The sequence below is a fragment of the Plecotus auritus genome (assembly GCF_963455305.1).
Source record: "Plecotus auritus genome assembly, chromosome: 3".
Classification (NCBI taxonomy): domain Eukaryota; kingdom Metazoa; phylum Chordata; class Mammalia; order Chiroptera; family Vespertilionidae; genus Plecotus; species Plecotus auritus.
The window spans coordinates 204,670,069-204,685,029 of record NC_137772.1 but is presented as its reverse complement, the minus strand read 5'-3'; the positions used below and the strand labels follow the sequence as shown (position 1 = coordinate 204,685,029).

Here is a 14,961-nt window from a genome sequence, read left to right as displayed (position 1 = left end):
TCTGGATCTCCCAGAGCCTCACCCAGCACTGGAGCTCAGAGGAAGTGGGAGCTCATAAAATCAGTTCATAGTGCAGGCCTTTTAAGAGGAGCAGCTGGGTCTCCAGCAGCCTGTGTATCACTCAGCCCCAATCAGCACTGGTTTTCACAGTCCGTATTTCTTATGCCCGTAGGGGCTTCTTTCTCCAGCTCTGGGACCCTGGGCTGAGGGTCTGGTGTGGGGCTGGGACTCCCTGCTCCTCCAGGTGGGCCTCCTACAGAGGCGATCTCCCTCCTGATTAAAAAAGCGGCACACCCGGATGCTGGACGAGCCCGTTCCATGCCTCCACACCTCCTACCAGTCTCAATGAGCTTTCTTCTTTACCTCTCTAGTTGTAGTACTTCCACTCCGCCTGCTTTCCCTCGGTTCTGGATGATAGTTGTTCTGTTTTTTAGTTGTAATTTTGATGTGGTTGTGGGAGGCAGCAAGTACAGGTGTTTATCTATGCTGCCATCTTGGTTCTCTGCACTTATTTTAGTTTGGATCATTTTTATTGATCTGTCTTGAAGATAGATATTGGCTGATTTTTTCCTCAGCTCTGTCAAGTTTACTTATGAGCCTGAAGAAGAAGCTGCTCATTCTAATAACGTAGTGTTTCTACAGAGCCAAAGCAGCCCTCCCCAGTCTCTCTCCTACTGTTTTCTATTCTAGACCTTCCTTGTTTCACTGTCCCAGCTTTAATAAGCGTACACTCAAAATCACCTGGATTCCTATTGTGAAATCTTTCCTGCACAAAGCCAAGAACCCATACACCACCAGCCAGCCCTAGGCATTCCCCCTCCCAGCTTGGTCCCCTTCCTGGTAACGGTAAGAGACAAGCAAATAATGTTACTGGAAAGGGACCAGGATTGAGGCAGGTCTGCTCCCCTGCACAGTGTGGAATGTGTAAACCACTTGTTCCTTAGTTAAGGAAGATAAGATCTTGTGACATTACCTGGCTATAAATTACTCAGCCCTTTAACTACCTGTCTCAATTTTGTGGTGCCAAGGAATTTTCCTCGCTTCTTTCTGCCAGCATCAAGTCTCTAGTTCTAGAGTCTAGAGTCTAGACCATAAAGTCTTCAGCATGTCTCTGGTTCCTTCAGTTCTTTCTTCATATCTTACCCATCCCAGTTACCAAAATCTCTTTTCGTTCACATTGGTTTTAGGTGGTTTGGTCATTGGTCCAGAAAGTAATCTCACTAATTTATACTCTAGGTGGCTTTTAAGTCTTGCATTGTAACGAGCACTACAAAGGAACTCAACGTAGATTCATTTTTTTTTGTTGTTGTTGCATGTATGCATGTTCTCTTTTCCCATGAAGAAACATTTCCATAGGTGTTGCTGGGTCAAAGAATATGCAAATCTGAAAAGCTTTTGATGCTCAGTGTGAAATTATCTTCAGAAAGTTTTGGATCATTTTTATTGACACAATATTGAGTAGTGTTAATTTTTTAAAATTTCCAATTAGATAGAGGTATTCTGGTTTCCTATGGATACTGCTCCTATACCTGTGATCCCAAATATGTCTTAATAGAATAATAAAAAAGGTGAAAAGATCAAATGGGTATGAGAATTTGGAATGAAACCAGAAAAAAAGGGCGGAGTCCAAAATTTGTTCTGTGAACATCACCACTGTGAATTCTCAGCCCTGGCATTTCCCCAAAACAGGTATGGACTGGCTGAGCCAGTATGAATATTTCAGGGATAAATTAACTTAAGGAAGTGAATAGAATAGAAGCCCTTCCCTCGTTTACCACCGTCACCTGAGGCCTCTATAGGTGATTGGTTGGAGCTTCAATAGTAGCTCCACTCCCAGCCTGGGGAGTTAAAATATATGCTCCAGACGGGGAGCAGACCTCATCTGCGTTACCCTCAACGATGTGGGCTCAACTCCTTCTGGGAATATTGGCTCTATCACCAGCTATTGCAGAACAACTCCTTCCGTAAGTGCTTGAAGTCAGAGCTTCTTTGTCTACCTTTTTCAAACCTAAATATCGGGGGAGGAGATAACCTTTGATTTATTGTCATTTCTTTCTCATCTTTTCCCTTCTTTGGTTGCATTTCCCCTTTACCCGGAGAGAAAAGTTGAGGCCTAAGAGGAAGTTTAAAAAAAAAAAGATAATATTAAAATACAGTAGACTCCCTGTACCTGTTCTCTGTCACAGAACTAATTTCCTCCTTGGTTTACTAAGCATAGACTCTCAGTGATGGTTTCCTGATTGTGGGAGGTTTAAGGGTTGTGCACTGAGTTATTTGTCCTCTTCTTCTTTATAGAAAACGAATCTGTGCACCAGTAGCTCGCCAGTAGCTCGCTGCCGCCCTCCAGTAGCTTCCTCTGCTCCCCGCTCCCCTCAGAGCTTGCGGCCCTGCCCCCTCCTGTAGCTCTCCCTCCTGCTGATCCGTGATCCCATCATTACGCGGCATAACAACCATTTGCATATTACATCTTTATTATATAGGATAAGGTTTATGGAGGCAGGGGCTCAGTCTGTTTAATTCACTGCTATATGCTGAGTGTTTGTGAAAGGGCTTAATTTCCCACTGAATGGATGAATCATTATGTCCTCAAACCCTTTTGCTTCTTTAACAGAAACTACCTGGTGACATTACCAGCCCAGCTTCACTTTCCCTCTACTCAGAAGGTTTGTTTGGATCTGAGCCCTGGGTACTATGATGTAAAATTCACTGTTACTCTGGAGACCAAGAACAAGGCCCAGAACTTGCTAGAACACCACGGAATGAGGAAGAGGCACTTACACTGCATGTCCTTTTTGGTAAGCACAGACTTAGCCCCAACTCTAATCCCATACTTTCCTATTCTCCTCCCTAGACACTCACTCCAATCTAACTTTGTTACCTGACTTTCGTCAAGGCCCTTAAACCTATCTCCCCTAAACCCGACTTCAGTTCCTGCCCATAACTCATCCATAATTTCCCTGACCTTGCATTTCTTCTTTTTGTTCCTGACCTTAACCTCTGACTATTGTTTCCCTTTCTCCTGGCAACTTGTTTTGTGGCTCTACCCTTGCTACTCCCATCTGACTCAGTCCTTTCCTTCTACCCTCCCATTCTTGGGTTTGCAACCAGTAGTAGATTCTATGCCTCAGTCTCCTCCTCCTCCTCAGAGCTCCCCTCTCTTGGCCAGGTACCCCCTCCTGTGGGTGGCACAGAAGAAGTGGCTACAGTCCGGGTGTCAGGAACTGGAAATAACATCAGCTTTGAGGAAAAGAAAACGGTTCTAATCCAGAGGCAGGGGAATGGCACCTTTGTGCAAACTGACAAACCCATCTACAAGCCAGGGCAGAGAGGTAAGAGGCACACATACGGGGTTGGACAACAGCTGCGGACACAGCGGCAGGTATCGGTCAACAGGGGCCTTATGATTTGGTGGCAAGCCTATGGAATGATGAGAGCAGAAGAGGGGAAGGTCTGGGGGGATGCCGGGTTCCACAAGCCAAAAGGCAGTAGGTAGAGTGGCTCCTGTGTGTGTGTTTCTAAAACAGGAGTGCACGTTTCTTCTGGAGTAAAATTTGCAAGTATAATTGGATTGCTGGGTCCTTCAGCAAGCTGCTTGTATGTGAAATATGCAAATACACATTTGGCTTTTGTTCCTGTCACTTGTATTTGCTCCTTCTTACTTAGAGGGGCATTTCACTCTGAGATTTCAGAGTCTGCAGCGGTGAAGAGAAATCGTTTGAGGGCTTCATTTTCTCTCGGACTAGTTTTATTTTTAAAAAAATAAAACCCGATGGGGTTTTGCTGACTCAGAAGTATGTGTGAGGAAGGAGAAGGCGGAAGGAAGAAAGATCCGAAAGAGGAAATATCCCCTTTGCTAATGATGCCTGTTTCCTTCCAGTGCACTTCCGCATCGTCACCCTGGACAGCAACTTTGTTCCAGTGAATGACAAGGTGAGAGTTTAGTTGGGAAGAAGGGAAGGGAAAGGGGTAGGACAGGCTGAGAGAACAGGGGAAAGAAGAGGTTCTTTCCAAGGGTGTGAGGAGGTGAGGCCCTTTGAGATGCAGAGTGCAGTGGGAATTGAGATGCAAGTCTAAGACCTCCTAGCCCCTGTATGCCTGAAAACAAGCAGATACATCTAGTTCTCAGGTCCAATAGCTGAGCACATCAGTGAGGTTAACATTCCCAAGAGACGGTTACATTCCCTGCTGTTTAAAAAATAGTTTTTGCAAACTTCAAGACTTTCCAGGAATGACACCAAGATGCTTTGCAGTTCAAATCTGAAGGAATAATTCAGGAGTGTGTTTAACAAAAGGAAGAAATGAGGATATTCTCCACCCCCTCACCTTTTTTTTTTTTTTTTTTTTTTTTTCCTATGAGGCAAGGTAATTTATAACTTAGACAATTCTCTTAAAGCAACATTTAAAAATACCAAATTATAAAATAGACAGTTCTCTGAAGGCAACATTTAAAAAGTGCCAAAGGTAAAAAAAATGTGGTAACATTTGGTGAATACTTAAATTTTTCTTTGAACAGCTAAACTGCTAGAATCATAAGCCTTATGAGAGGTATGATCTCAATTCAGGGCTTGTGTTGTTTCTACATGCTTGTGAAATACTTTTCTCTAACACACCCCTGTTGTCTTCTTTCGCCTTCAGTCATAGGCCATGAATTCAAAGGACACTTTAAACGATAATTATAGGGAGAGCATTATTTTTATGTCCCTCTCCATGTTCTCAGAGCTTCTGTTTCCTTTCCCTGTGTACAGGGAGGCTATGGGCTTATGATCAGTAGCCTCCCCCATCACTGCTTTCTTTCCCAATTTAGAATTCTTTTTAGTTTCTCCTTCCCATCATCTGTATCCTTTATTTATCAAAAGTTTGGTAGAGCCCTGGCTGGTTTTGTTCAGTGGATAGAGTGTTGGCCTGCAGACCAAAAGGTCCCAGGTTCGATTTTGGTCAAGGGCACATGCCTGGGGTTGCGGGCTCTATCCCCAGTAGGGGGCGTGCAGGAGGCAGCTGATCAATGATTCTCTCTCATCATTGATGTTTCTATCTCTCTCTCCATCTCCCTTCCTCTCTGAAATCAATAAAAATATTTTTTAAAAAAAGCTTGGTAGAATATTGAATCACTATTGTTTAACAAATTGTTGATTCCAGAGCTAAAAAGAGGACATGCTAAGGTGAAAGTGTAGCCACAGCCAAAGTTATCTCAGACTCTACTGCCTTCGAGGTTTATCTCATTAACCACCCCTGTTATATGTTCTTTCCTGTGATCATTTCCTGAGAGGTGCTCGGATTTCTACAGTGACGCTCTGTTTCTGACGTAAAATTACTCCTTCCTCTCCACTCCATTTCTCTAGCCAGCACCCTCATCCCAAGTTCCAGTTCGAACACTGAAAATTTGAAATGCTTAATTTGAAACACTGAAATTACCCAAAGGAATTTTACTGAGAAACGGAGGGACAAAAATGATGAGTATACAGAGCACAGAGTTTTAGTCTCCGGCAACTAAAGTAGACTTGAGATTAACGGACCCTGACTACTTTGGTTGCTACATCCATTCATTCAGAAACCTCAGGCAGCTTCCAGTTGGAAATGCTATCATCCTAGTTGAACACTTGTTTCCTTTGAGAGGAAAGCAAACTGGTAACTGGTGTCCTCCCTGCCTCTTGACTGCCTGTGTGAGAAAAATACTTTGTTATCTGAGGAAGTGTTCTTTTTCTGGAATTTATAAGATTCCATAATAATCTCAGAGATAGTTGCCTCCTTATCGCCTATGTAGCCCTGGTTTGTGGAAGGCCTGTCCTTCTTTGACCTGGGACTAGAGCAGAATAGGCCACCCCAAAATGTGCCGCTTTGTCATGTGGGCTATTTTGAGCTGAAGGCACTTAAGACTCTGCAGTCCTAGCCAGTTTGGCTCAGTGGATAAAGCATCGGCCCTTGGACTAAAGGGTCCTGGGTTTGATTCCAGTCAAGGGCACGTACCTTGGTTGCAGGCTTGATCCCTGGCCCTGGTCCGGTTGTGTGTGGGAGGCAACCAATTGATGTGTCTCTCGTATACCCTCTCTCCCTGTCTCTTCCCCTCCCTTCTACTCTTTCTATAAAAATAAATAAATGGAAAAATATCCCCAGGTGAAGATTAACAAACAAAACAAATGACTACAGACTCAAGAAAAAGTTTACTTCTCCCTTAACTGGCTGAAAGATTGTAGATGGGGAGCCTGTACCAGAGAGAGCTATTAGTCATTTCTGATCAGAGATGACTTTTTCTATATCTGAAAGACTTACCTGCATGGCAGGGCAAACATCTGGTTACCAAACATCTGCTTTTCTTCTCTTCCTGTGAATTGCCCTCCTCGGCGTGGAAGCCCCAGACCCCTATTCCATCCCTTAGCTCAGGGTGGCATCTCAGCCTCAATTGCCTGACTCCGTTTCAGTCTCATTGTCTTTGTGGTGCTCCTATATAGACGTAATTAAATTTGTTTTTTCACTATTAACCTGTCTTAGGTCAATTTAATTATTAGACTGGCTAAAGAGCATAGAAAGGAAGGAGGGAAAAATGTTCCATCCCTACAATCTTTATCTCTCATTTCTGGCTTGACTGAGGAATTGCCATTATCCTTGATATCAAGGTTGCTGATGATATTTAATGATGCTCTGCTTCTTCACTGGTTGGCATCACATGGTACTTAGAGCAAGAATCAAAGGCAAGCACCAACTAGGTTCCATTCCATCTCCCTTCCAAGTGAGACCCAAACTTTGTACCCTCTCTAAGACCTCCATATCTAAATTCAGCTTTCAATCTCATTTAGTTGTAAGTCCTTTTACAACTAGATGGCTCAATGGTTGAGTGTTGACCTATGAACCAGGAGGTCACGGTTTAATTCCGTGGTCAGGGCACATACCCAGGTTTTGGGCTCAGTCCCCAGTGTGAGGCGTGCAGGAGGAAGCCAATCAATGATTCTCTTTCATCACTGATGTTTCTATCTCTCTCTTCCTCTCTGAAATCAATAACAATATATATTTTTTAAAAGTGTGTAATACTAACTGGAAATTCCTGAGTTCAGCAAATGTATAGTCTCTAACCAGATTTTTCATTATATTCACACCCTAGATGCTGTGATTTTCTATTTCCATGGCCATGATTTTGTAAAATTCTAACGATTACAGTTCAAGAATTAAAACATCTCACACAAACAGAAACAATACAATAAAAAGATAATTCTCTCATAAGAAAATTATCTTGAGCAGTCATTTTGTTTTCAACTTTTAATTATTAGAATTTTCAAACATAACACCAAGATTCAATGTTTTTTATATTGCTACATTTGTTTTAATCTATTATTTTTTGTTAAATAATTTAAAAGTAAGCTTCAGACATCATAACATGTTACTTGTAAATACTTTAGCATATATCTTCTAAAAAGAATGTCTCTAAAAATCATAATATCATTACCATATCTAATAAAATTAATAATTATTATTTAATATGCAGCCCTAAATCTGTTTTTCTAAATTTTCAAACTAGGAGCAAAAAAAAAAAAAAAAAAAGAAAAAAAAATCCATGTGTTACATTTAATTATTATGTTTTTAATTTTTCTTAATATAAAATAATCTCCTTTTTTATCATATGACTTTTTTTGAGAGAGAAAGAGATCAGGTTAGATAGCTTTTAAAATGTCCTCATTTTGAAATATGACACTGAACTTAAGGAAGCCTACTTGTCTTACAGAATATTTGACATTCTTAATCTGTCTGATTATTTCTTTATTGTGTGATCTGACTTGTTCCTCTGTCTTCTGGAGGTAGGTGTGAGGCTTTAATTAGATTTAAGCTAAACATTCTTGGTAAATAAACTTGGTAGGTCATGCAGTGAATTTCAAATGTGTCTCTTCAGGAAGGAAGCACATAATGTCTCTTTCCCAGGATTAGTGATGATGAGTTCGATTACTGGTGAAGGTAGTGACAGCTGAATTTCCCCAATGGAATGCTATGTCTTTTTTCCGTTTGAAATTGGCAAGTACTTTTGGGGTGATACGCACACCTAGCACAATGACCTGCTCCCCACCAACTTAATGGTCTTGGCATCCATTTTCTTGAGGAAACTATACGTCATCCTTCAATGGAACTCTTTGAAACATTTTTTTAAGAAATTGTTTTGCAGTGCTTGAAAATAAGGTTCCCGCCCAGTGGCATCCAAACAGCAGCGGAGGGGCGGGGAGATAGTGGGCTCTAAGAAGAGCTCAGTCACAGAGCACTGAGGGATGCTGAAGTGTCTGAAGCTCCATTTCTTTAAATATTTTGGAGACCAGCAACCCCTCTGAGGAAATCCCTTCTCTCTCCTCCGCTAGCCAATAAGCCTTTGCCCCATTGTTGCTCTTATCAGAGCAGCACAGAGCCATCTGGAAGGAAGGAGTGGGCAATGGAGAAAGAAAGGGGCCTTTGTGAACTTGCTTTCAACAAACCTAACCTTGTTGCGTATCCTGCTTTAACCCACATTATCTGGTTTTCCTTTTCAGTATTCTGTGGTGGAACTGCAGGTAAGTAGAAGTTTTTTTTGCTTTCCTGTCAGTGGTGGAGAAGGAGGAGTGAGAGTTTGGTGCTAAACTTGGAAGCCAGACAAAACTCTGAGATCTTGGCCCAGAGCCTGGGACCGGCCCGCCCCGAGTGCCCACAATTCCACCTACGCTGTGTCTGTTCTCTTGCCTCTGCCCGCCCCAGTCCTCTCAGCACTACACCTCTGTAAGGAAAGTCACCAACCTCTGCTGGGACTAACCCTTCCTTCCACTCTGATTCCTGTAACTTCTCTGTGCCACACCAATTCACCTGGGTCCATACTCCTCTTAGTTTTCAGTGATGAGCTCTTATCATAGACACTCGACCGTTGAATATGACATGAATGCCTGTGAGAAGTGTTAAGAAGAAAAGGGCCTAGAAGTGCGAATTCCCCAGAGCCTCCCCTCCACTTCTCTGTTGAATTACCTATCTCTCATGCATCTAACAATCAATCCCTTCAGCTATTGTCCCTTAATGGAGACCAAGAATAGAGTAAACATTCTTTGTAAGGGACATCTTAAATCCCACTTTCTGAAACTGGTCATAACACCTTAGAGGACTCAGTCTGGTCATTTGAAGGACCCTTTCCTTCCAAAAATGGGGGCTGAGCCTATCTCGTGCAGTAATGAAGAGAATAATAAATAACCCAGGGGCTGTTTTTCCTGGACATGGGGAGACCACGGGGAGAACGCTGTATCTGCTTTCTGCAGTGCAAAGTGGAAGTCAGACAGGCAGGTACATCAAGAGGTTTCTTTTTCACGGACACAGGATCCAAATAGCAACAGGATTGCACAGTGGCTGGAAGTGGTGCCCGAGCAAGGCATTGTGCAGCTATCCTTCCAACTGGCACCAGAGGCCACGCTGGGCACCTACACAGTGGCAGTGGCTGAGGGCAAGACCTTTGGCACCTTCAGTGTGGAAGAATATGGTAGGTGGGAGAACGATGAGCTCAAAGTGTTCAATGTAATCTGGTTGCAAAATCAGCAATAGTAAAGTAAAAATCTGCAATCGGGAGGGGTATTTATTCATTTTTGAATCAGTGCTAAACCAGCTAATAACTTCAGGAGTATTTTACCTTAATAAAGCCCCCCTTGATTAATTAACTAGTTAATTAATTTTTGTTTTTATACCCCACTGTTCACTACCTATACAGTCAAGTTCTTCTCCTATTCCTTTTCCATTTTCTTTCTACTCTCTCCAGTGCTGCCTAAGTTCAAGGTGGAAGTGGTCGAGCCCAGGCAGCTATCAACCATGGAGGAATCTTTCTTAGTAAAAATTTGTTGTAGGTAAGAATAAGGCTCTAGATCTGGTGGAGATTAAAGCTACATTGAGAAGTATGTTGAGAAGTGTTATGGAGAAATGGAGATGGTGGTTAAAACTTGGGATTTTTTATGCAGTCTAGAGTCAGGACTTCTCCAAGAACACATTTCCTAATGTGTTCTTACTTCCCAGTCAGCGTTACGGATTTTGAGTCTACTTTGTGCTGAATGGAATGTTGAATCCCATGGAGAAATAGGAGTAAGGAAAAAGAAAGCCACTGTTCTGTCCTTTGGATGGCACTTATTGTGCAATGGCAGTACTCTTAAGGCTTTGAGTAAAGCAGGGAAGTGAATGAGAGCTGCTGAAGGGTGGGATTGTCAGAGTACTTGCAGAGGTTGGAGTGTGGGAAAGAAGGAGAGTGGTGTTTTGGGGGATGAAGGTTGGCGCTCAAGTGGAATTTCCTAACTCTGACTCCGCATGCTTCTCTGGCTTAGGTACACCTATGGAAAGCCTATGCTAGGGGCAGTGCAAGTATCAGTGTGTCAAAAGGCACATGCTTACTGGTTTGGAGAGGCAGAAGAGAAACAGCTACCTGACAAATGCAGGAACCTCTCTGGACAGGTGAGTAAATGGCATTTAGAAAAGGCACCTTATTTACATGTCCTAAAGAATAAGCACCTGGTAAGCACCAATATAGAAAAGTGCTAAAAAGCCTGGAGTAGAAAACATTGCACAGAATTGTTATCCAAGTTCCAAAGAGCAGAGGAGTCTTTTTTATCCAAAATAGATAAAGTCTTTTAGAATCTGCCTTGTAATCAAGAAATGAACTTAAACCCTTGGGAGATAAAGTTTTCCCATTCTACAGGTGGCTCTTTTCATGTTCTCATATTTTGTAGCTTCAAAGTCATTTCATGACTATATATGTGTAGGTGTATACTCTGTGTTATAGGAGAGTTTTTCTATCTTAAGGATGGAGAAACTAAAGCACGAAGATAAGACATTATTTCCTTCTGCAGTACATTATGAAATGGAAGTTGGGATCAGATTATTTATCCTCTATTCCTCCCTCCCTCTCTCTAATTGACTCATTAGACGGACAAAGCAGGATGTTTCTCAGCTTCTGTGAACATGTCCACCTTCAACCTCACTGGCTATAGGTACAGCCACAGCATCAATATTGTGACTACTGTGGTGGAGGAAGGGACAGGTAAGTGGGATACTTCTTGGTTCATTAAGAAAAAAGAAAGGAAAGGGACTGTTTCAGGGACACACCTACTCAGAGGATTCAAGACCTACCTTCATTAGTTTGGGAGGGACTTCTAGTTCACAAAGGGAAATGCCAGATTCCAATCTGCCATCCAGTACCTATTTCCCCCAAACATTTGGGGAGGAGGAGTTGGTTTGGATCTTTGGCTAGAAATATATTAAGCTTTATACTTCCAGAGGCACCATCCTTTCAGAGATTTTGAAAATGAGGATTTCAGGCATTTAGATTAATGTACATTTTCCTCTGCAGGCGTGGAGGCCAATAGCACTCAGGAAATCTACATTTCTTCACAAATAGGATCAATGACCTTTGAAGACACCAATAATTATTATTACCCCAATTTCCCCTTCAGTGGGAAGGTATGTTGAAGCCTGTCTTTGCACAGACAAAAATAAATGCTTACCAGTAACTGTTGCCTCCTTTCTGTAGACATCAAAATAAAACTACATTGTTCTAAGTACTCTATGGCTATTCACTTATTCAATCTTTACACCAATCCTATGAGATAGACACTATTATTGGTCCCATTTTACAGATAAGGAGACTGAGGCAAGAGAGGTGAAGTGATTTTCCCAAGGTTATATAACTAGTAAGTAATAACTATGATAAAAACTAGGCAGCCTGCATTCAGAATATATACTCTGAACTCCTTATGTTGTGCTGCCCTTAATCTCACATGAGATATATCTTGAATGTTAGTGTGACTTCAGTGCCCTTCCTAATGCCAAGGGCTCATATTCTAATGCTCAAATATTTGAATTTAGAGCTGTAAGGTATTTGGAGAAATGATCTAGTCTGAGCTCCTGCATCTAGGCAAGGTTAATATCAAACTTTCCTTGACAGAGAGCCATTTATAGATCCTTAAGCATTTTTTTAAGAGAGTTTAAAATTTTCTTTGTTAATGTCTTCTAATACCTAAAATCTACCCCTCTCTCCAGCGTATTCTTCTACATTCCTAGGACAACTGGTCAACACAATAATGTACATATTTAGATCAATTTATTCCTTAGTCATCTTTTCTCTACATCAAGAGCAGATCCAGATTTTCTTAGAGTCTAATGTTATGCAATTTGGGAGTGGAAGAGGTTAAATCATCTGTAAAATAGGGCTAATAATAGTGTCTATCCCATACGATTGTTGTAAAGATTAAGAAAAAGAAAGCAAAAAAAAAAAAAAAAAAAGAATAAAAAGAAAAGGAAAGCAAAATATTCTACAGAGCCTTAGGAAGAGGCTGTGTAGCTAATGAAGAGCCCTAATGCTTCATAGGAAATATATTTCTGCTCCAGGCTAAGCTACTTCGGTTTGTTTCTCAGTTCCTTGTAGATCCTAGTTTGCAAACCTTGAATACATTTAGCTTTCTCTGGACTCTTTCCTGAAATGTATTCGTAGAGTTTCTGTTATCACGTCACTTTACCTCATACTTGAACCTACTCCAAAACTAACTCTAATGACCTTTGCCCCTCAGATAAGAGTTAGGGGCCATGATGGGTCTCTTCTCAAGAATCATACAGTGTTTCTGATGATTTGGGGCATAAATGCAACCATCAACCATACCTTAGTTACTGACAACGATGGCCTCGCTTCCTTCAAGCTGGATACTGTTCATTGGAATGGGACAGACATTTCTCTGCAGGTAAACACTGGGGAGGGCGAGCTTTCCAGCAAGGAAGACTTCCTGAAGGAAAACTTCAAAATGTTTTTATTTCTTTTCTTCCTCTACCACCCCATTTGTAATTTCATCACTTGCCAATTCTGCTGCCCAGTTGGCAAAAATTTCTTCTGTTTGCTTTTAATATTAATTAATTAAATGACTCTTCAGATCAAAATTGCTCTTTATACTAATTCATCTTGTAACTTATTCCCATCTTCTAATTTGAAATCAGGATAGGGAGGTAAAAATGGTCCAGAGTTGTCTTCTTCCTCCTGTCCCCTTACTTATCCTATGTAATAAAAGCCTAATATGTAAATTGTCCCCTCGACCTGGAGTTCAATCGGGAGTTCAACCAGGGGGTGGAGCCGGTGGTGGTGGACGGCGGCAGCTGGTGGCCAGTGGAAGGGCCTCCCCAGCTGGCAGCTGCTAGGGACCCTACCTGTGCATGAATTTCATGCACTGGGCCTCTAGTTAGTCATAAAAATGGCAAAGAAGAGAACTCTAGATTTTGATACTTATAAGGAAGACTACTTGTATCAATTATCAATTGACACAATGCTGCTTAACAAACAACTTTAAATTTTAGCATTATACAATAAAAAGCATGTATTGTTCGTGCATCTGGGGTAGTAAGTTAGGCAGCACGAAGTATATTCTTACGTTAACAATGAGATGCAAGAGCAAAAGTGGACATGCAAGTGCTTTTTCAAGCCTCTGCTTATCTTGCATATGCTAACATCTATTTCCAACAAGTCACCTGGGGGCCCACTGTAATATTACATAGTAAATGATGTTGATGCAAGGAGAGATGAAAAATTAAAGCTATTAATGCAATCGTTTAGCTACACTACTTAAACAAACATATGCTATTTGTCTGTGGCTAATAGAACTATTTTTTTCAGGCATCACTTGATCACTCAGAAATAATTATTTTCAGTCCTATTATCCTCTATACCTCATTTTTTTTTTTGTTTTTTTTTTTGTCCCTGGGATATAGTCTTTAATTTCTCTGTAATCTTAGTCATGCTTACCTATTCCTTAGGCATCAATCTGTAAAAGTATTTCCCATTACTTGACAATTATAATTCAGTTCTTGTTTCACTCTCCTACATACTAAAATGCTGCTGCACATAGCCACTATTATGGATTCCTCAAATATCTCTGGCTGGACTTATACTGAAATATCTACATGCCATTCTTACACAGTGAAGATTTGAGAGAGATCTATTTGAAAATCATAACAAATGATTGTGGCTAAATATGGTTAGGGTACATGCCAAAAGAGCTTCTTTTCCCTCTCTTTCTCAGGGCAGGTTCCAAATGGAAGATTCGGTATATAATCCAGAACAGGTGCCTCGATACTATCAAGATGCCTACCTGCACCTGCAACCCTTCTACAATACAACGCACAGCTTCCTCCGAATCAACCAGCTAAATGGCATCTTGCAATGTGGGAAGCCCCAGGAAGTGCTGGTGGAGTATGACATTGATCCAGCTGATGTAAACCCTGACCAGGAAATCACCTTCTCCTACTATGTGAGACTGGGAAATGAGGGTTGGTGAAAATGTGTCAAGAAGGAAAGGGAATGGGGAGAGTGAAATGGAGAAATTGGATAGGTAGAAAGAATGCAAGCAACATAGGTAATTTCAAAAATTTTGAAAGCCACACTAAGAGAAATGGAAAGAACAAGCAAAACTCAATTTTTAAAATATATTTTATATGATCAGTGTAGGTGTAAAGGAAGGGGGAAATGAGGAATAAAAAGATTGTGAGTAGGATCCCAGGGAAATTGTGTGGGGAAATAAGATGAGGAATTAACAAGAAAATGTTGCTGGCCAGGGATGAAAGGGAACTGGGTAGGTGGGTAGGAGGGAGGGTGAGAAGAGGATGGGACTCAGAATAAAATTCACTCTGTATTTTATTGACCAATAATTTATAATAGATGATACAGGGTTAAAATTAACATTGATAGCCTTGTTGGAGAAATAAAACCACACCTTGGAGCCTGAAGGAAATGTATAAAGATAAGTAGCTTTATTGGTCATCTCGGTGAGAGTGAGGATTAGATTCCTATAAAGCTCAGGTTTGATGGTACAGAGTCTCTTCATTCTCTTATCATCCCCTCAAAGTCTCTGAGAGACTTTCTCCCTACTGAATCATCCTAGTATCTTCTATCATCCCCATGCTTTCATTAAGCTAAAACAGTCATCCTGACACAAAAGAATAAGAAGGATTAGGTGGAAAATA

At 41.3% G+C, this 14,961-nt stretch overlaps 1 protein-coding gene across 1 annotated transcript in view; it reads left to right on the top strand.

The window, feature by feature from the left end:
• Nucleotides 1–1,899: 1,899 nt before the first annotated feature.
• Nucleotides 1,900–14,961, top strand: part of A2ML1 (alpha-2-macroglobulin like 1) — a gene marked incomplete at its 5' end in the record, with an annotated part of 35,136 nt that continues 22,074 nt past the window's right edge. The window contains 12 exons of the mRNA XM_080660285.1: nucleotides 1,900–1,964; nucleotides 2,612–2,795; nucleotides 3,167–3,329; nucleotides 3,878–3,930; nucleotides 8,499–8,519; nucleotides 9,304–9,463; nucleotides 9,737–9,821; nucleotides 10,290–10,416; nucleotides 10,888–11,002; nucleotides 11,312–11,421; nucleotides 12,528–12,695; nucleotides 14,022–14,249. Of these exons, the coding sequence (XP_080516411.1) occupies nucleotides 1,900–1,964; nucleotides 2,612–2,795; nucleotides 3,167–3,329; nucleotides 3,878–3,930; nucleotides 8,499–8,519; nucleotides 9,304–9,463; nucleotides 9,737–9,821; nucleotides 10,290–10,416; nucleotides 10,888–11,002; nucleotides 11,312–11,421; nucleotides 12,528–12,695; nucleotides 14,022–14,249 (1,479 nt within the window). The remainder of the gene's footprint in view (nucleotides 1,965–2,611; nucleotides 2,796–3,166; nucleotides 3,330–3,877; nucleotides 3,931–8,498; nucleotides 8,520–9,303; nucleotides 9,464–9,736; nucleotides 9,822–10,289; nucleotides 10,417–10,887; nucleotides 11,003–11,311; nucleotides 11,422–12,527; nucleotides 12,696–14,021; nucleotides 14,250–14,961) is intronic.